Source organism: Lactuca sativa, chromosome 4 (genome assembly GCF_002870075.4).
Source record: "Lactuca sativa cultivar Salinas chromosome 4, Lsat_Salinas_v11, whole genome shotgun sequence".
NCBI classification, from domain to species: Eukaryota; Viridiplantae; Streptophyta; class Magnoliopsida; order Asterales; family Asteraceae; genus Lactuca; species Lactuca sativa.
This window is the reverse complement of record NC_056626.2, coordinates 262,885,331-262,907,445: the sequence shown is the minus strand read 5'-3', so window position 1 is coordinate 262,907,445 and position 22,115 is coordinate 262,885,331. Positions and strand designations below refer to the sequence as shown.

Genomic DNA, 22,115 nt, shown 5'->3' with positions numbered 1-22,115 from the left:
AAGAGGACATGTGGCAAAATCATTCTTATTTATTAGGGTAGATTTTTACCGGTTAATCTGGAGTACCCGGTCATAAGGACTGAATGTGTACAGTTTAACAAGTTGATGTGGTAAATATGAACGAAAAAAACTCAGTAAACAAATATATATATACAAATATAAAAATATATTACCCTTTTAAGAAAAAATGAAAAAAAATAAAAAATGACAAGTGAAAAATACAAAATTCAGAATATTTAAGAACATTATATATGGTAATACATGAAAAACATGACAATGACACAAATTATTTTTACTTATTAGGTTAGAATAGATGCTTAACATGGGTTAATATGTATGTCCTATTTAGATCAAAATTCCAAATATATCAAAAAAAAAAAAATGATAACAGACTCGATACACTTCATGGGGAGAGTAGAACTGTAAGTCCGGCAAAAAAAAAAAAAAAAAAAAAAAAGGTGAGCCGTTGGCTTATTTTTGTAGCTGTTTGATTTTGGTCATCCTGCTTCCTCGCCGCCGCACCTAACGACTTTATGTCACCTTTGTAACTCTTGCTCTTCCTCAAGAAAACCATCAATACCTCTCATCATGCTGTGCTCCGGCTTGAAAACCACTGATACCTCTCACGAGTCACGACAATGTGCTCTCGCTTTCTCTGAGAATTATCGGCCTCCGCCTCTCCTCTAACCTCCGCCGTCGTCGAGTCTCAAGCAAAAAAAACCCTAAACTTTCTATTTCGCTGTTCGTCTCCAGATGTGGGAATGTCCTGCGTTTTCGAAATCGATAGCGGTACAGTCTGATTCGTTACCATTACATCGGGGGACCCTTTCCGTCTATGGTGATCACGGCGGAAGGAATTGGTACGAAAAGGAGTTTTGTTGAAACGCAGGTAAGGTTTAAGGTTTTTCGTTCTGTTTCTTACTTTCTTGCTTGATGAGATTGATTAATTCAATAATTCTTACGATATGAAGAAAATCAAGAAATTGGCTAATTGCAGGCAGGATTTTTCTTTCCCGATGAAGCAAAAGTTGAGGAACTTATGAATTTACTGAAGGAAAAGCAAATCGGTGTTGTTGGTGTTCTTACTTCTGCACAAAATCATTGGGTTTACTTCATGACCAACTAGGTTTTACGGAGATATACAAAATCAACCTTTACGTATCTTCTTCATCTAATATTTTTAAGTAAATAGTGACTTTACATGAGAATTATTGAATGTTGGTGTGTACAGAAACCCATCATCGGTTTGTTTGCCAATTCATTTAGAATTTGGGCTTCAGCCAAAGTAATCCGTCTAAAGATCCGTATTCAATTTCAGTTTAGGTTTATTAGAGTTGAGTTTGATGATGAATATGGAACTTCCGCTGAGAAACATGGGAATGTAAGTACCTTTCTTTTATCTCGGTTCTAATTTGTTGAAATATAAAGTATGTGTGGATTTGTGTAGGTAAATTATGTGAATGTGTATAAAAGTTTGTTAATTTTAGAAGAATCGTGTTATGATTTGCTTCTTCTTCCCTAAAATTCGGGATCAGTTTTGTGAAATTCTTCCTCAATTGATATTGGAGTCGGTTTTGCAGGTTAGGCAAGTTTTAGAGCTTGCATACATCCTGCTTAATTCTTAATTCATGATTTTTGATGCACGAAAATGTTAATTTAATTTTAATGACTTATAAACAGGTTTTCTTCATATCCCCTAGTTTAGACTTACTGTAAATATAAAACGCAACACATAAATAAAAATTCTAAAAACAATGCTACATACACTCAAACTCGATGTGTAACTGTCTAACAATATTTGGCCCATATTTACCGGTCAATATCAACCACAGGTTTTTAGGCTGAATTTGACCGAAAATCATTGAAACCTAAACAACTAGAATTAACCTCTTCAAATTGATCTGTTCAAACTTCATTTTCTAGTGGTGCTTACTTTTTCTGAAACCCTTGATTTGGTCACATTTACCACAAATTTAATTTGTAACTATATTCCCAAATCTTAATTCCGCTTTTAAAAGTAGAAATCAGAATTATCCAACACACGAAAAGTTCTACTCTCTCTATACCTAAATGGCAATACATGCAATATCCCTATCCCATGAAGCAATATAGACCATGGCGGAGTCCCACCCTCGGAAGCTTCCACAGGAGATACTTTTATTCCAGATACTACCAAGGATGCCGGTGGAAGCTCTACCCAGTTTAATGTGTGTTTGCAAGAAATGGTATTTGTTCCTAAAATCGGGTGCTTTTGCCAGCGCATTAATCGATGATCATGAAAATCACCACAAACACCTCGTATTACCTACCACCGATGGATATACATTCTGTAGCATAGACTGCGAAGCACCTAAAGATGGTTTAACCATGGGACGTTTTCCATTTCTTTTACCAATTAATATGAGGCACATGATAAACATATCGATTTTAACATCTGTGCATGGACTGTTATGCTTAGGTACAATCAAGCACGAAAATCCTGACATATATTCTGATCTAACTTTATGGAATCCTTTCACAAATGACGATAAGCGTCTGTCTAAAATGAGTTGCGATACACAAGGTATATTTGGGTTGTATTATATCTCTAGTGATGACGACTACAGGCTTCTATATGTAACCCATCATCCCAATATTTATATATACTCGGTAAAATCAGACTCATGGAGAAATGTTGAGTCAACTGAGGACTTTAAACAAAGTGCTTCCGACTGGACTGAACCTGGAAATTACTGGACTAAACCTGGAGATTACTGGGAGCATCCAAGTCATTTTCTATTGAATGAAAAACTCTATTTCTTAAAACAAGTTGAAACAGAACCAGAAAGCTTTATTCGGTCTTATTCTGTTATGAGATTCGACACAAAAACTGAAAAGTTCACAGAGATAGCAATGCCCTCTTTCGGAAATCAAATGACCAACTGTTTGGGTTTCATGGTTCTAAAAGGATGCGTCCACTTCTGTGTCGCCATTCTCATTGAGGAAGAAAGTTATATGTCAAGCGAATATTGTAATGAAATGATCGAGTTGTGGAAGATGGATGGAGATGGAGATTGGACGAAGGTGTTAACTTATGGCCCAATCTCGTTTTTTCCATGGAGTAAATCGCTAATACACTTGATGAGAAACGGAAATTTGCTCATTCATGCTGGAAGTAATGTTTACGAATTAGATATGAAGAAGAACACCAAAGAAATAGTGTTTACGTGTGAAGATATGGATTCCAAAATCTCTCCAATAGGGAAATACATCGAGTCTACAGTGTCACTCAACAATGACGTAGTACGAACTAAACTAACATCTCCATATGTTTGGATTCTACTACATGTCGCTGAATAGTTTAATATAGTTTTCACAGGAATTATTTTATGCTCGTATGTGAAAAAGTTAACTTTTAGTTTGGGTTTGCTCTACAGGTATCCAAATGGTTTTTTACAATAAATGGGTTAGAGTGGTGTAGTGTTAGATCGTGGAAGGAGTATGTAAGTTATATTTCTCATCTTTTTTTCTTTTTGAAATATTTACTCTCTTAACATCTACTACAATAATAATAATGTTGTTAATTGTAGGAGGCATATGAGAGATCTATGATTGAGAAATATGGGGAGGACATCATTCAGCATACAGGGGATAATGTGGAGTTGTGGAAACAAAGTCAGGTAGGGAAAAGGAAGAGTCATGTTTTTGGAATAGGATACTCAGATCTTAAATTTGTAGCGACAGGGAGACCTTCTTACGGGTGTGCCATGTCATCCTTTGACTACACGCAGTTGCAGCAGCAGGTAAACTTTTCTTAAAAACGAATTGTGTGTTTATGAAGAAATATATGTCGCTTTTATGGATAGAAAAGAAAGTATATTACTATTATAGAAAAAAAGTAGGTTGCTATATATTATGGATATAAATGTAAGTAAGTCTATATTGTTCAAAAGAAGATAGTCTGTGTTTCTATTATGGAAAAAAAAAAAAATCGCAATGATGCATTAAAAACAGTGTGTTGCTGGTATGGATAAAAAGGCAAAGTGCATTTTTACTCTAAATTTTTAAAAAGGATCTTGCAATTATAGGTAAAAAAATGTAAGTATATTGCTGATGTTTGAAAACTAAAGTACCTTGCTTATGGATAAAAAAATCTAAGTAGAAATTTTATTTTGGTATAAAGAACATGTTATGCTGTTTATCATGGTTAAAATTAATAGTATGATGTTATTATGTAAAAAAGAAATTAAGTTTTCTAATTATTTTTATTTTATAAAAAAGTGTAGTCATTAAGGTAAAACTTAAAGGTATATTAAGTAGGTTACCATTATAGATAAGACCAACGATATGCTAAAGTTTAGTATGTTGCGAATATAGACAAAAACGTACATTCCCTATAGCAATAAAAAGTAAAGTATATTGGATCGGAACTGAAATAACTGAAAATCATAAATTTTGGATTGGGAGAATTGATAACATGACCGAATCAGACCGAAACGAAAAGAATAAAAAGTAAAAATGATGGATTAGGAGAACAGATAACCGGGCCAAAATACCCATATTCAGTTCCAAGAGGTTCTAGTTCCTGTTGGGTTTTTTTATCAAATGCTTATCCATAAAGTAGGTTCCTATTATTTGCTAAAATAATGTATGTTACTATAATGGATAAAAATGTTAATCTATATATAATTGTTTTACTATTCATAAATTATATACTCACTAGTTATATATGATTGTTTTAATATTTTTTAGGTACAAGAGTTGCAAATACAAATAGAAATGGAACGAAAAGCACGAGAAAAATTACAAGCACAGATATTGGAACTTACGAGACGATTTAATAACCACCCTGGAAATCCACCAAACCCATCCTAGTTCATCATCCATCTTGGAAGGAAATGTGGCTAATCCTAGTCTCCAATTCGTCTCTTCTTGATCTCAAATTTTAGGGAATTACTCTCTGTCTCCTTCTTAACACTCTCTCTTCCATTTTTGGTGAAACAAAAAATACAAGGTCATGTACTATGTTCCGTTACTAAGTTACACTATGGAATCAAGTTTCTTAAAAAGAGAATAATGGCTTATATCATGGAACATCGATTCTCGGATTTAAAGATAAGGTATGAATTTATAAATGTTTTTTACACTTATTTGGATTGGGCTAAATTGAAAATGGTAGGAATGATAATGGAAATGATTGTAATGGGCTGAAAGAAAGGGGTGTATGTAGATGTTAATGACAATACGGCAGCTAAGGATTTTAGGTTTTGCAGTCATAAAGAAATGAAAATCAATAAGAAAACTTCATAAATGATCATGTGGTTTTACAAAATATCAAGTTTTGTCCCTAATTTTAAAAAATCTCACGGATGGTCCCCATGGTCTCAAAACTTTTAATAAAAGGTTCTTATTGCTAATTCCGTCAAGTTTTTTCCGTTAAATGAAGGTCTGTTATTTCACTATTACAATGTTGGGCTCGATGCGTAAGAGAGTACATCCACATCATTAAAACGAGGATGTGACACAACCAAGAGTCTAACATGACGCGTCAATGCATATATAGTATTATATATTTAATGTGTGAAGTCGTTCATTTGTTTCCAAAAATCATTTCATTCAACCCGATAGCTTCTAAGAGAGATTTGTGAAGATTCATATTGATGATTTGGGACTAGAGCTAGGAATTATGAAAAGCGTTAAAGAGGGTATCAATTCCACTCGAATTACGGTAAATTCTTCTTGTGTGAACTTACTTGAGAATTTTGGTGAAATACTTAATTACAAAATTCTAATGCTTAAACTACGTTGAGAAAATATGTTAGTAGTATAGCAGTGATGTTTTGAACATGTATTTCTAAGGATCTCATGTTGGAAAATAACATATTAGTATGGCCTTAGGACTATTTTGTAATATCCATTACATGTTAGGTACATTTATATCATGTACTATAATGTTTGTCATAATGACATATCAGGTCTCTAAGATTAATTATATGTAGTATGATGGATATGACATTTATCCATAAGTTGAGGGATCAAAATTGTGTGGTTCTAATACTTTCTCAATACTTTCTCATAAGATGTAATTGATTAATTGAATACACATTTAATAGAGAAAACGTTTGAAGGGATACATTTTTTCTTCTCTTATATCTCCTCTAACCTCTCTATAAAAACCATAACATTGTATGTAATTCCATCCATCAGAATCAATTAGTTAGACACCATTATGTGAAGTGGAAGAATCATAATATGATGTTAGTCATCTTCAATATCAAAGGATATAATATTCTCCAAGTAAGTGTTCTTTAGTTTATTTAGGGTTCTTGATGATTATGTCAAAATTGATCTTGGATTATGCCTATTTATATAACATTGTGGTATCAGAGCATGGTTTTGTTTTAGATTATCAAGCCATTATTTTAGATTTGAAGTGTTCTTTGATAATAGTCGCATGCCCTAATAGAAGTAACGATCCCATGTTCTCTTGAAATTGGAATTTTGAAACCTGTATCCATTTTAGTGTTTGAACTCTAACGATTGTGAGTTGATTTTAAAACTAGAGATCAAACACATTGGGTAATGATTAACGCCTCCTGTAAAAACCACATGAATGATGCCTGCAATCTTAAGAATTTCCTATAAAAATTCATTTTTTAGTTGCATGATTTGTAGCGCTTATAAGTGCCTAACTCAAAATCAACCAAAAACCAAATTATTATGGGTAGGCAATTTCCAGTAAGAGCCATGTTTTATACGTTCTCCCTAATTTTTAATTTTGTTTGTCTTATGATAAGAAACAATTATGTTCGTAAGTGTTAGAAATTTGGGTGTAGAAAGGCTTGGAAATTCTGAGAATTGTGATTATCACTTTCAAATCGAAGTATTTGGTAGTACTCCCAAATCCTCAATTGGATAAGACTCAGAGAGACAAGAACCGAGAATGTTTGATGATATTTTCGTATATACCGGAAAATGAGACCAAAACCAACTTTAATATCTTTGTCTGAAAACTGTCATATGACAGTTTTAAACCGTCATAAAACCATAAAAACTGTCATAAAAACAGATATATGGATAAGGGTCAAACCAATGGTCAATTATCTGAAAAATCAATTTTCTGATGCATTTTTAATATAGTAACATACCCAGCCAGGGGCTCTGCCCCTTGGACCCCGCTCCCAGGGGCGCTGCCCCCGGACCCCCGTTCGTTCAGGGGCTTCGCCCCTAAATGACAGTGTACTTTGAAACTGTATCAAACTTAAACAAGTGTGTACTCCACACCTTCCTTACTTGTTTAATATTTATCAAGATCATTTTTGGTCAGCACAAAGTAATCTCATTACACTTAAATAACATTGATGATCAAAAATCACCAACAAACCTCCCCCATTTAAGTGTAATGTTGATTAACTTAAAATGAAACATAACAACAACAAATTGATGCATAAATGAAATGTCGTGACGATTGAATTTCACATTAGTATATTATTCATTCCAAATATCCGAATATTATGGTGTCACTACGGATTGAACCCTTTCTATTCATAGTTAATACATGAAGATAATACACACAACAATTTACATTCTCATAAGTTCTAACTTGACACTATATTTTACTAGCTTGTGTCCCATCCTTCAATAAGTATATCAAAGTCAAGTCCCAACTTCTTGAAGCAGCTAAACTTCATACTTATATAGGTAGTTCTTTTGTTCTTGCACCTGCAAATGCAATTTTTCAAAGAACTATTAAGAAATAAAATTTCAACCTTCTTAACTTGCAGTACTGAACACATACCTTGGGATGATGATAAAATGTGTTCCAATCTTCAAATATCAAGCTTTCCACATTGAATTCAGCATCTAATATTACATTAGATGGGAATTGGGCATCTCAATATAAAAGATTTTAAGTGGACTTCAAACCCATCCCTATAACCGCCTTGTGCACAAGATTTCTTGCTAACCTTTTGGTTAGATGATCGCCAAATTCAACTGAGTTCTTACAAACTCCACAGATATCACACCAGTCATGATGAGCTCACGAATCATGCTATGTCTAACACCTAAATGTCTAGAATTTCCATTGTATACTTGAGTATAAGTGTTTCCTGTTTTTTTTTTCTTCTGTACAACATAATTAGTGCCCTACGAAATGTCATGGAGATACTCTTCCACCGAATTGGGTATATTAAAATCTAACTATAAATTAGGATTAGTGTTTGATGGAATTTCATTCTTAATGCTCATCCTCCAAATTATTCAATTTGGTTTGTTATGATTTCTATGTTACAACTTAAAATTCATGTTGAAATTGGTGGCGTAAGTGGTTTCAAATCTTTGCAGTGTTGAGGCCTAAGACTAAGAGTCATTGTCAGCATAATATGTTGAATAAAATGCCGTTAACAATGAATAAAAGAAAAAGAGAAAAGAATGAAATACTATTAAATTTATTATAATTACTTATTAAAAGGAAAATTTGCAAATCCATTTTGGCGTTTGTTTTTTAAAGAAAGTGATTTAATAGTCACAGATGAATTATAGTTTTTAGATTCATTTGATGAATGATCTACTACTTCAACTCATATAAACTATCATGTTTAATGCCTACAACTTTTGAAATTTCAAACTGAAATTCATATGTCCATTACTTCATTTGTAATGTTTCATTGATGCTTTATTAAAATTAAACCAAATGCCAAATAGCTATGATTTTGGAGCAAAGTCTAGTACGTTTTGTGAAGGATACCCCTCATGAACAAAATCTCTTATGAAAAATCATTTTAAATGGTATATGTTGTGGATAAGTAATGGGATCATATAGCTATTTGCCAATATAATAAAATTTAGATATTTTAGTTGGCATCTAATTGCATATTTCCTACCATCATGAAGTTGTGCTTTATCTATTCCAAATTCAAAATAATTCGTTATTTATCAAGCGAAAACTTTATGTTACTAATAATCCTACAGTATTGTCCTTAAGCATGAACTTAAGACCACTTAATGATGCAGTTTAAATTTATTATCATATTATGCTTAATAGGTAACCACATGATTTTGTTTGTGACTTAATTTGTATGTGGACGAGTGGTATCTTTAATGTCAAGCTTAAGTCACTGGACCAAAGAAAGGTTACATAAGTTTTGACATTAGAGTTTATTAAACACCACATTATGCAACTGTATGAGTTGTTATTCAAGCAACCCAAAGGCTAATTGAATAATAAGTTATGCAGTGAAATTTCAAGCATAAAATGCATGAATGTTGTATTTTTGCGCAAAGGTGATTACAATATTTGTGTAGCATAGCATGATTTTGGTATGCCATTATTTCCAGTTGTTGGTCTAGCCAAAGCAAAACTGATAATTGGTAGGGTGTCTATAAAACCTATTATTTTGGTGTTAATAATAAACATACTGGTATGTTTTATCATGTGGTCCCATGAAATGACTTTACTAAAAAAAGGCACAACTTAAAAAAAAGTGATGAGGATATTTCTAATAACGTCCAAAATATGGGTACCGTAAACCTTGTTGCAAATATTGTCATTACAAGGCCGTACCTAATGGAATTTTTGGCTTACAAGGAAAGATGGATTATATGCATTTATGATTTATAAGTTTAATTGTACGTATGTTTTTTTTTTCACTACAGGGATTTCATACAATCCGTAAGTTGGATTGAACTTAATGAACAATTAATGTTGGGAATAATGAAGACCTGAACATAGAAACACTTGGCAATGCAAGTTATTTTTCATGTTGTTTTTCTAGAAGTGGTTATTGTTAATGTCTTAAAAACACTCTTTATGTATCGAGTATAACTTGAAACTAATTATTTGTATCTAATTTGGAACCTTCAATATCGTTTAATATTGAAGAGAACTTAAATTGAGAAGTTTGAGACTTTATCCACGTTGTGACATTAAGGCTTAGGCCACAAATCACAATATAGGATGATACGTGTCGTAAAATGTTCTATTGTAACTTGACTTCTCATGATTCAATAAATGCATCACTTGCATCCAAAGGAATAAATAAGGATCTACAAGATGCTCAATTTACAAAAGCTTATTAATATTGGCCTATGTAGAGCTTGACAAAGGTATATGGTCAAAAATCACATATAACTTTTATTGATTATTATTCTTGATGCATGTATCCGTACTTGATGAATGGAAAATCTAAATCTCTTAAAATATTTAAAATGCTTGACGCCAAAGTTGAAAATCAACTTGTCCATAAATTATAAACATTAAGATTAGATATAAGTGTCATATATTATGGTAGGCATACAAAACTTTGAAACGGACCCCGATCTTTCTTTGAATTTTGCAAAGATCATGGGCTAATTAACCAATACCCCATGTCGTGTACTCCTCATTAAAAAATGTTGTTGAGAAGAGTATTAGAAACCTAATGGACATGGTGAAAAGTATGCTTGCAAACACCAAGTTATCCTAATTTTGGACCTAGGCATTAAAAAACTACAATCCACATCTTAAACAAAGTTAATTTACAGTCTGTTCTTAAAATTCCTTTTGAGTTTTGCCAAGAAGAATACAAGCTTTAGGCATTTAAGGGTGTGGATGTACGGCCGAAACAAAAATCTACAATCCTGAATCACATAAACATGAAAATTGTAAGTTGTTTCTTCATCAGCTATCCTAAAAGCGTTAAAGGTTACCGTCTCTTTGTTTTGTCACACAGTACTATACAGAAATGAAGCATGTATGATTTTTTATGAATGCCAAAATCAGTGGGAGTGGTTTATTGAGGGATTTTGACCTTCAGGAACCTTCAGTTATAATTCAAGTGCCCATTACTATTAGCACTTCATTAGGAGATTCTAGTTTTGCCCCATAAAAAGCCTTTTCAAATACATGGGTAAATGAAACATCATAAAAGATCTCACTCAAGATGTTGGCATTAAAACCCATGAAATAGCATATACGACCTCTTTTATGATGTAAGCGGCTCACAAACTTTGACGTTTACATGAGACCGATCTTGACAAATGGAAGGAAATAACCCTGTCATGGAGAGTGATGCCATAACTTGTGATCAATCAACTAAGCGTAATAAATCTTTGATTGAAGACCTTAATTTAATGTAAACGAATAATGTGTGGGAACATGCCAAATTACCAAAGGGTTTTCAAACCCATAAGATGCAAGTAGGTCTTTAAGACCAAATTGGACCCCAATGATGAACATTGAATGTCATAAAGTTCGTTTGGTCACTAAAAGGTATTCACAAAATAGGGTATTTATTACCAAGAAACATTCTCAGATTTTCTTGAATTGACTTCCTTAGGATCATAATGGCTCTAGTATTTCATTTGGATTTAGAGATACATCAAATAGATGTCAAACAATTTTCTTAAGTAAGAGTTACATAATGATGTTTACATAACCCACACAAATAATTACATTTATAAGGTTTAAGAACATCTTATGTGTAAACTCAAGGAACCAATATACATGCAAAATCAAGCTTCATGTCGATTGTATCTAATGTTCAATAAAGTGATGAACAATAATGACTTCATTAAGGACCATATGGATCAGTGTATATACCTCAACATCAATGGGAGGGACTTTATCATACTCATACTATATTGAGATGACATTATCTTGTCGGGTAATAACAACGATATGTTGCACAAATCGAAACAGTTATTGTCACATCACCTCGATATGAAGGATCTCGATGAAGCGTAATATGCAATAGGCATATAAATACATTGAGGAATCCAAAGGGCGTTAGACATGTCCCTAAATACATGTATTGAGTGTGTAGTAAGTCGATATAAAATGCAACAATACTTCCTTTAAGTTCCTTCCACAGTTAAGGTACATATCTTCGGTGGCATGCTTAGCCATTATCATTAAATCATTGTCTAAATCACTAGGAAGCTTCCAATAAAGTTTTATAATATTTTCATGGGACTAATAATGGAAAACTTGTTTAGTGAAATAAGTAAAAACATATAAGTGATGTTTCTTGGCTATGTCTTTACAAAATGCAAAGATAAGTAGTTATTAGTAGGATACATCGGTATGCTATTAGTCGGCCAATATTATGGGAGAGTCGTAAATAAACATTGACGACTATATCAACTATTATTGAGAAATTTGTTTTTCATAGAAACATTCCATGAAAATTTGTTGATGAATTAAATCACATGACTCATGATCACAAACTCCATTTACATGCCATTAAAAGAAAACCTTTTGCTATAATATTGCCTCTATAAGTTTTCCGGTCATTAGCAATAATTATAGTGGAATGAGGCTTTACCTCGATACAATATATTTGTTCGTTTAAGAGCAAGTGGGGGAAATAATATTTATATCGAACACATTGACACTAATAATACGCTAGCGGATCCGATAATGAAAGGTCTACCACCCAATTATGTGAACATGTCATCAATATGGGTTTAAAAATATGCCTAGTATTCTGTAATTCTAACATAGTGTTTCAATGAACCTTTTAATTTTTAAGTATTCAAGTACTTGATTATTATTCCTCCATAATAATGCATGACCACTTAACTCTAAAGTCAGTTGGCTTAAATTTATCACACCCCAAAACCAAGAACGGCGGAAACGTTCTGGGGCGGAGGACGTCATGTACAGTATCACAACAATGAAAAGTAGTAAACAAGCAACAACATCGTCCATTACATTAATAATATAATTATTATACAAGTGTGTTCTATCAAATTATAATAGACACTAAAGCATCAATCAAAATGAAATATGAGTCTTGAACGAGCTCCATCTTCTCTAAACCTTGCATCGGTACCTGTCTATTGATGACCTGAGGATACAAGTAATTTTGAAAGCGAGTATCAGCTTTGAAGTTGGTGAGATCATAAGTATTTTAGTGTCTTAATTTGTATGTAAGAATTTGTATGTATATGAATTGTAAGTATTGAAAATGTATGTAAAACAATTGTAAACGTTTGAAAAACTCTAGAAATCCCTATGATTCCTACTATTATAACAGGGAGTCTTCTACCAAGACTTAACTGATCTATATGTAGCCTTCTACCAAGGCATCTAGTGTCTGTGTGTGTCTCTTGTAAGAGTGTGTATTTTCCCAAGTCTGACTATCATTAACCAAAAATATAGTTTCTACATTACCATGCGTCGTGTGAATGTTCACGAAGTGAATGTAATAGGATAATGAAATAGTACTATGGTGTAGTGTCGAACTACAACCGTACTAATTACCTTAAGTCTAGGGTAATTCTTCTAAGTACTGTAGCATTTGTAATAAATAACTACATCGGTACTCAACTGCCTTATTTGAGGGATAAGGTATAATGTGATGGCTAGATCCCAGGCTAAAAGCTCCCCTGTCAAAGGGATTTTGGGACCTACCCACGACCCCTGCATGTATGCAAGCTGTGAGCATCCACATTACTATGATCATGTATACCTGATATAACTATCACAATTTCGTTGTGATTCATCGGTATAGTTAGATCCTGAACTGGTTCCATGCTATAGCACCTAGTGACGTCTGTCCTATGTATATGTAAGTGTACTCATGTAAGTGATCATGTAGTTGTACTCATGTAAGTGTGATCATGTAAACATATCTATTTAATAGTATAGTAATGTACTGTAATGTTCCACGTGTGCTAGCTGTAATGTGTGTTCTCTCTCTATCTAGCAAGTATTGACTCATGAATGAACTGAATCATTGTATGATATCGCGTTCTAGTAATAGTTCTAGTATCTTCCTAAACTACCCATATGTTAGTTTACTAATAATCTAACTGGTACCTATGGACATGGATGTATACCCTTGCTACCCAAGGGCATTGGATGAATTGGAAGGACCTTTATGACTATATATGTACACATGATATATAACTAATATTTAAACGACCTTCGGACGGGTACCCAATATCCCACCAGACCACATCCAAATCGAGGAAAAGGAAATAGGGTGGATCGCCTGCCTAATTCCTTTCAACATTTCTTATATAACTATACATATATAGGCATGCAATTTATAATATAAAAGCATAAAATAAGTTTCGTAAAACCTTTGAACATAATTATTATCTAAGAAAAGATCGACTTGATGTCAATCTATTAAACGGTTTGAAGGCATGGGTTTGATAAAACAATTTAAGTATGAGGAAACATTTGTTTGAAACACAATTGTAAATGAGTTTGAATGGAAATATACAGAGTAAAATGTACAGTTTAATAAGGAGTTTTAAACATATAAAATGTTTATGAAAAACATTTGAAGGAAACTGTTTGGTAAAACGGCTAATGAGTAGCCAATCATTTGAATGTTGCTTATTAATCATAAGTGTTTGATATAATAACTAGCACGATTCTACTTGTATCCCCCCCATAAAACATTTAAAAATAGTTAAAACATTGATTAAGGGGTATGAACTCACCTGTTGTGGGTGATACGGATGAACTGAAGAAGTAGGACTGCTAGGTGTCAAGTGGAAACTTTAGACACACACAATGGTCCTAATTACATATGAAGACATATGTATATAAAAAATTAGTGATTATAACACTAATTAAACATGTAGAAACATCCTAATGCGAGGAAAACACTTTGATCAAGTGCTAGGAGGCTAATGGGTTGCAACAAAGGAGTGCAAGACCTCTTATGGGAGTTTATGGTCAAAAGATCATATGTGTTGGAGTTTACGGCCCAGGGGAGTAAACTCCTGGCCGTAAACTCTCTATAGGGTCACTAAATGAAGCTTAACATTATTACAACTTAAGTGGTGAAGTGCTTCAAGGCTTAAACAAGTGTTTGGGCTTCCTTTTAACTCCTTTTAGGAGTTCACGGCCTTGGGACCAATCCCTTGGAGATTACGGCCGTAATCTCCCTTGGGAGGGTGTTTGTGGTGTTTTCAAGTCCCTAGTTTATCTAAGAATGAATCAAGGAAATTGTCCAAGGCTTTAGGAGAGTTTATAGCACCATTTGGCACTATTATTTGGAGTTCACGACCCAAGAACATTCTTGGCCCAAGAACATCCTTGGCCGTGAACTCATTTCTAGCCTTTGTTTCTAATTGATCTTGTGGTCTGAACATGTAATGGTAGCTTCTAGTTTGAGTTCCATGGCTTTGAGGGACATTGGGCACTCTTTTGGCCCTTAAAAAGGAGTTTACTCTCCAAGTGTTCTTGGGCGGTAAACTCCCAAATCTTGGGGTTTTGATCCGATTTTGATGTTATAAAACACAATCTAAGCTATATAATATAACTAGCTAGAAGTACTCACGATTTGGGATAAAAACCCGAAGATCCATGAGAGAGAATTTGACTTTTCTCTAGTTGGAAATGTAACTAATGAATGAATATGGTTCAGATTTCTATATATAGTCCTGGGATTTTTGGCAGAAAAATTTTATTCCTGGAATCAACTCTAATATCCTAGAGTATTGGAATAACAGTGTTGCACAAAACCCTAGTGCATCCACTCTCCTGATATCTCCTTAAGTGCTAATCCTGAAATACTCAAACTTATACCCAAAGTCTGGAATTTCACTGTAACTGTTCTATCTTCTATTGGCTTGATATGGTTTGTTCAGAATGGAAATTTCAGGTTGTCACATCATCCCCCTGTTAAAGGGAATTTCGTCCCGAAATTTGAATTTAGATAAGGAAGTAAGTATGAATTATCGAGTCGCGAGGAGGAAACTTCCTAATCGATTGGTTCTAGCGCTCCTAAGTGAAATCGGGTCCTCGGTTGGTATCCCAACGAACCTTCACTAACTGGCGACGACGTTGCTTCGTCCGCTTGACCTCTCGGTCGAGGGTCACTACGGTTCTAATACGAAGGTGAGGATCTCGACGAGTGGACTTACAAGAGTCCTAATGGAAAGGTATGGTTTCACGATCGAGACGCGAAGAGTAGAATGTACGTTACTGAGTTAGCGGAGTAGATCTAGTCTGCGAGATACAAGACCGATTCTGGTAAGAATCTCGGAGGTCCTATTTATCTTGGATTTAGCTTTCCAAGCTTTATGGAGCGTATTAAGCCATTCTCAGAGTGAGACTTCCTAAAGAATTTGGTCTCTCACTTGGAATTCGAAAGGTTCTTTCTCTTGATAAACTTCCTAGTCAAGGGCCACCCCTTGCTGGGTCAAAGTCGAAAGGGTTTCTGTAATTTGCGAGGAGTTCTGAATGAACTATGACAGTAGGTCTGTAAGACCTAGAATTTGGCGAATGTCTGTCGGCGTCTCTGGTGTCGAAAATTCTCAACGGCTTTGACAAATTGTAAGAGTACTCAAAATTTCCCACATCACTAACAGTGTGTCATAGAAATTTGACTCTTCAATTTCAAAACTCGTGCCTAGAGAACTTCGCGAAAAGTACCTCTGAAGGTAATGTTTCCATGGGTTTCTTCTTACTACGAGGGTAGATAAGTAAGTCATTACATGGAGAAATGACGAACTGATCCATGTAAGAAAGACATACCCTACTCATTTAGCTTATGAAAACTATGGGCGTATTGGTCCTATCCGAAGGGTATCACTACGGACTCGAAGTGTCCACATCGAGTTCGGAAGCTAGTCTTCCGGAGATCCTTCCCTAACACTCGAACTAGTGATATTCGGATCTCAGATCCATTTCTGAAAGTAATTCTTTCCTTGCGTTTGCTCAACGATCTCATCTATGCGAGGCAGAGATAACAATTTCTAATGAAAAATCTTGACGGAGTCCTCGATATCCGAGGTACATACGATGCCATCCGTCGGTCTCTGGAAGAATAAGACCGGAGTTCTCCAGGGTGAGAACCCTAGTCTTCTAATTCTATTTATGTGTAGTTCGTTAAGTTTTCCGGGCTGTTCTTGTATCTCCGTAGGTGTTCAGACTGGAGGGAGATCTGTTTACGGGAGTCATACTGGGTTCTAAGTTTGTTCACATGACGATGCGATTACTCGTAGTCTTGGGCAGTTCTCCGTCCTGAAGTTCATTTTAGAATTCATACATGGTTCAACGATCACCATCTCGTGTATACGAGTCGTATATAACTAAGATTGAAAAGATAGTCGAATAACTGATTCTTCTTTAAGCTCACATCCCATCGAAGAAAAAGAAGTTAAAGTGGAATCATCAATTCTAAATTTGTAGAACCTTGATTATATATTACCCTTATGTATACATTCCTCAATGATAGATCAACCGTATGAATCCTTGGATTGAACTTGACGTACTGCACGAGTGGTACTTTAGGGATTTCTTCGGAAAGAAAGGAACTATGAGGTACTCCATGCAAGAGTACTTCAGTGTTCTTATTTGACGGCTTCCCTAAAACGACGTTTACTGACAAAGAGATGTACGTATGAAACTGTTTTTGTGAGGATCAAATTCAATCGAGTCATATGATAATGTCGGAATCATACAGAAACTTAAAGACATTAGATTTGAACATAAGGCGTTTACAGACAAAACACAACCGTGCAACCATGAACAGAGTTACAGTAATTTAGATTTACTACAAGACTATTGCTGCGAATAAGGTATACTACAAAAGACAAGTATACGCAGCACGAGCATCCCTATACAGACAGGATCTCGCAAAAGGTAAGACTCTAGTTGCACTAGATTGGGATGGTTTATAAGTCTGTTGCAACGAAACGCCTAAATTACATTGACGAGGGTTCCGGAGCAGGCTCTCCCGCAGCTGTGATCCTGAGAATTTTCCCATCTGCACTCGAGTTCTTCGCTATCGGGCAATCCTTCTTGAGGTGTCCAATTTCACCGCACTGGTGACATATATGGACAACACCAACATTGGTGGTGGAAGTGAAGTGTCGAGTGGGAGTCATGGGGACGCGGGTTCTTTCCTTGATTTCCTTTTTCGGGCAATCTCTTTTATAGTGCCCAAACTCACCACAATTATAGCAAACTAGGCTTGCTCCAGTGGTGGAGGTAGTTCTACAGAAATGAGCAATGTGCCCAATCTTGTTGCAATTATCGCATTGCCCGGCTCGGCAAATTCCCTGGTGGTGGTAGTTGCACCGGTCGCACTTCGAGAGTGTTCCTATATATGGTCTACTCGGTACGGGGATGGCAGGGGTTTCCACTTGCTGTTGTTGCATGGAAAGTTTTTGGAATTTCTTGCGTTCTTTCTGGGCTTGACGCCTTCGTTTGTTGTTCTCTGTCTTTCGGCTTTGCGAGCCTGTGACTGTTACTGTTTGGCGACTTCCTGGATGGATACCACGATTGGAAACGTCAATCCCATCATCAGCATTGATTGTGCTGATAGCGCTACGGTGCGCAAGGAAATCTGTCACGGCAACCATCACGGCAGTTGTAACTGTGGTTTGAAAGGTAGCGGCGTCCATAAGAAAGGCAGAGGTTTCGTTGTTCGACTGATTGCTTCCGGATGACGACATGATTCTGTAATACGAAAGATAAGGATTTTGTGAGCGATTCTGGTTGACCTTATATGTACTTCGATTGTTCAAGAAGAGAGTAAGAGTATGTTCTCGAAAGTTTGACCTACATCCCTATGATGCAGTCCTAGTACGGAAGGGAATTGAGTTTGTAGAATGGTCTCAAGATGTTTGTCGTTCAAGCCGAGGTATTGTTGGTTGGTGAATAACATGATCCAACCACTGAAAGAGACATGGAAATGTCTCCAGAGCTAAATTCCTATAGTCCAATGACTTAACTAAAGCATGATTCGGATAGACTCCAATGAAAGTATGATAAGAGTACATGAATGAAGAATGACACAGAAGTTAGTCGGCTGTCAATATATTTGATATTCACGACGTAAAGATTCGAAAAAATGACCTTGTAAAGGTCTTACATCATATCTAGAGAAGATAGTTCTTGACAGCATAAAGACCTAACCAAAAGTACTTACGGTACAAGATAATTTCAAAGAAAATGCCACTTCGGGCATAGACAGAAAAACGATTACTTTCTAACAAGGAAAATGAAGTAAAGCATCTACTACTGGCGACGGTCATCCCTTTGGTGAACTCTCAGTTCAGCCAGTTGACGTTCCATATCAAGTAGGTGCCTTTCGTACACTCTCTGGCGTACACGGAGTTCTATGACTTCGGCTCGTGATTCAGCCAGTGCTTGCAGCAGGGTTTTATGGTTTCTCTCTGATCTCTCGCGGGCATCTTCTAGACGAATGGTGCGGAGGGTATGCATTCTCGCATCGGCGACAACTTCAGTGATCTGATGTAGGGCTGTCCTGCCTTGAATCTCATTTCGGGCCACTCTGTGGACCAATATTGGTAAGACTCTTTCTGCTGAGCCCCCATAGCTTAGGTCATAAAAGCTTCGGTCACCATTAAATGGCATGGGCTGATCTTGTTCTTGGCTCCATGTTTCCAAGCATTCCACCCATGGAGGCGTCGGGCCATGGAAAGCCGGACGAGGGTTAGGAATTGGAACGGGAGCTGCCTGGGGTAGGTTCTCAACCTCTGGTTCGGAGTTAGCATTGTCTGAAAGGTCTTCATCATGGTGATCATTCAAAGGGATAGGATGATCATTCTCTGGTTCTTCTTCAAACAATCCAGCAATGACCTCATTCGGAAGGTACTGGTTGCCGTGGGGATGGAGTCCAGCCATATTATCTACGCGAGAATTGGGGTAAGAAAATAATTTTTAGACGATGTATCTAGATAATTATTTAGAAAATCTTCATTAGTTACATTGCTGTTTGTGAAGTGCATGCCAGTTATATGTAATCTAAACAGGATAGGCCTTCGAATAAGTGACCTTAACTCCAAATTCACACACATTAGGGGTAAAGTAAAATTTTCACAGATTCTAAGTCTATAACTTCCTAATTACATATATCCTTTGTGTATCCACTTAGCAACTATCAACTTAGTAATGAAGATCCCGTTTTAGTTCTCAAGTATAACGTACTTATAGTAACACCAAATACTCCTATAGTATTTTAAGTTTAATGTTATGTTCTACTGTTCTCATTGTGGTAGGGTTGGTAAAATTTTAGGCTTGTTGCACCCACATAACTACACTTAGGCACATGCTAGTCAACTCTCGGATAATATAGGTGATCAGGCTATATCTTCCCAGTTTTGACCATATGTCTCTAAGTCTACCTGTGTTGTCCAACAATCGTAATTCTTTTGTACTGTCCTAGTGACACTGATTTTAGTATGAATGCAACACGTATACTTAATGACATATTTTATTATTTAAAGTATAAACTCTTGGTCAGAGTATTTTTAATTCCATTGTATTTATAGTTAGTATATCTTTGATGGGTTGATATACTTAATTCACTATAACAATGCTCTAATACCAATCTGTCACACCCCAAAACCAAGAACGGCGGAAACGTTCTGGGGCGGAGGACGTCATGTACAGTATCACAACAATGAAAAGTAGTAAACAAGCAACAACATCATCCATTGCATTAATAATATAATTATTATACAAGTGTGTTCTGTCAAATTATAATAGACACTAAAGCATAAATCAAAACGAAAGATGAGTCTTGAATGAGTTCCATCTTCTCTAAGCCTTGCATCGGTACCTGTCTATTGATGACATGAGGATACAAGTAATTTTGAAAGCGAGTATCAGCTTTGAAGCTGGTGAGATCATAAGTATTTTAGTGTCTTAATTTGTATGTAAGAATTTTTATGTATATGAATTGTAAGTATTGAAAATGTATGTAAAACAACTGTAAACGTTTGAAAAACTATAGAAATCCCTATGATTCCTACTATTATAACAGGGAGTCTTCTACCAAGACTTAACTGATCTATATGTAGCCTTCTACCATGGCATCTAGTGTTTGTGTGTGTCTCTTGTAAGAGTGTGTATTTTCCCAAGTCTGACTATCATTAACCAAAAATATAGTTTCTACATTACCACGCGTCGTGTGAATGTTCACGAAGTGAATGTAATAGGATAATGAAATAGTACTATGGTGTAGTGTCGAACTACAACCGTACTAATTACCTTAAGTCTAGGGTAATTCTTCTAAGTACTATAGCATTTGTAATAAATAACTACATCGGTACTCAACTGCCTTATTTGAGGGATAAGGTATAATGTGATGGCTAGATCCCAGGCTAAACGCTCCCCTGTCAAAGGGATTTTGGGACCTACCCACGACCCATACATGTATGCAAGCCGTGAGCATCCACAATACTTTGATCATGTATACCTGATATAACTATCACAATTTCGTTGTGATTCATCGGTATAGCTAGATCCTGAACTGGTTCCATGCTATAGCACCTAGTGACGTCTGTCCTATGTATATGTAAGTGTACTCATGTAAGTGATCATGTAGTTGTACTCATGTAAGTGTGATCATGTAAACATATCTATGTAATAGTATAGTAATGTACTGTAATGTTCCACGTGTGCTAGCTGTAAAGTGTGTTCTCTCTCTATCTAGCAAGTATTGACTCATGAATGAACTGACTCATTGTATGATATCGCGTTCTAGTAATAGTTCTAGTATCTTCCTAAACTACCCATATGGTAGTTTACTAATAATCTAACCGGTACGTATGTACATGGATGTATACCCTTGCTACCCAAGGGCATTGGATGAACTGGAAGGACCTTTATGACTATATATGTACACATGATATATAACTAATATTTAAACGACCTTCGGATGGGTACCCGATATCCCACCAGACGACATCCAAATCGAGGAAAAGGAAATAGGGTGGATAGCCTTCCTAAGTCCTTTCAACATTTCTTATATAACTATACATATATAGGCATGCAATTTATAATATAAAAGCATAAAATAAGTTTTGTAAAACCTTTGAACATAATTATTATCTAAGAAAAGATCGACTTGATGTCAATCTATTAAACGGTTTGAAGGCATGGGTTTGATAAAACAATTTAAGTATGAGGAAACATTTGTTTGAAACACAATTGTAAATGAGTTTGAATGGAAATATACAGAGTAAAATGTACAGTTTAATAAGGAGTTTTAAACATATAAAATGTTTATGAAAAACATTTGAAGGAAACTGTTTGGTAAAACGGCTAATGAGTAGCCAATCATTTGAATGCTGCTTATTAATCATAAGTGTTTGATATAATAACTAGCACGATTCTACTTGTATCCCCCCACCCCATAAAACATTTAAAAATA

The 22,115-nt window shown here is 35.3% G+C and overlaps 1 protein-coding gene across 6 annotated transcripts; it reads left to right on the top strand.

Annotated features, from left to right (window-relative positions):
- Positions 1–397: 397 nt before the first annotated feature.
- Positions 398–5,068, top strand: LOC111904459 (putative F-box/kelch-repeat protein At3g17280). Of its 6 annotated transcripts, XM_042901353.2 has the most exons (7): positions 414–889; positions 998–1,381; positions 2,459–2,563; positions 2,660–3,282; positions 3,417–3,482; positions 3,570–3,782; positions 4,732–5,068. In XM_042901353.2, exons 3-7 carry the CDS (start codon positions 2,545–2,547, stop codon positions 4,852–4,854), a joined length of 1,044 nt encoding a protein of 347 aa, XP_042757287.1. In that variant the 5' UTR covers positions 414–889; positions 998–1,381; positions 2,459–2,544; the 3' UTR covers positions 4,855–5,068. The 6 variants fall into 6 exon arrangements, with proteins under 6 accessions (XP_042757285.1, XP_023755991.1, XP_023755992.1 ...); XM_042901351.2 differs by having other exon boundaries at positions 398–889; positions 998–3,282; positions 3,570–3,659; positions 3,724–3,782; XM_023900223.3 differs by having other exon boundaries at positions 408–889; positions 998–1,126; positions 1,232–3,282.
- Positions 5,069–22,115: the final 17,047 nt, after the last annotated feature.

Excerpts from the sequence above, each read along its gene's own strand:
- LOC111904459 (XM_023900223.3), top strand. The coding sequence starts at position 2,116 with ATGGCGGAGTCCCACCCTCGGAAGCTTCCACAGGAGATACTTTTATTC. Across the intron at positions 3,283-3,416 it reads TGTCACTCAACAATGACGTA|GTATCCAAATGGTTTTTTAC; the intron begins GTACGAACTAAA and ends TTTGCTCTACAG. Across the intron at positions 3,483-3,569 it reads TTAGATCGTGGAAGGAGTAT|GAGGCATATGAGAGATCTAT; the intron begins GTAAGTTATATT and ends TGTTAATTGTAG.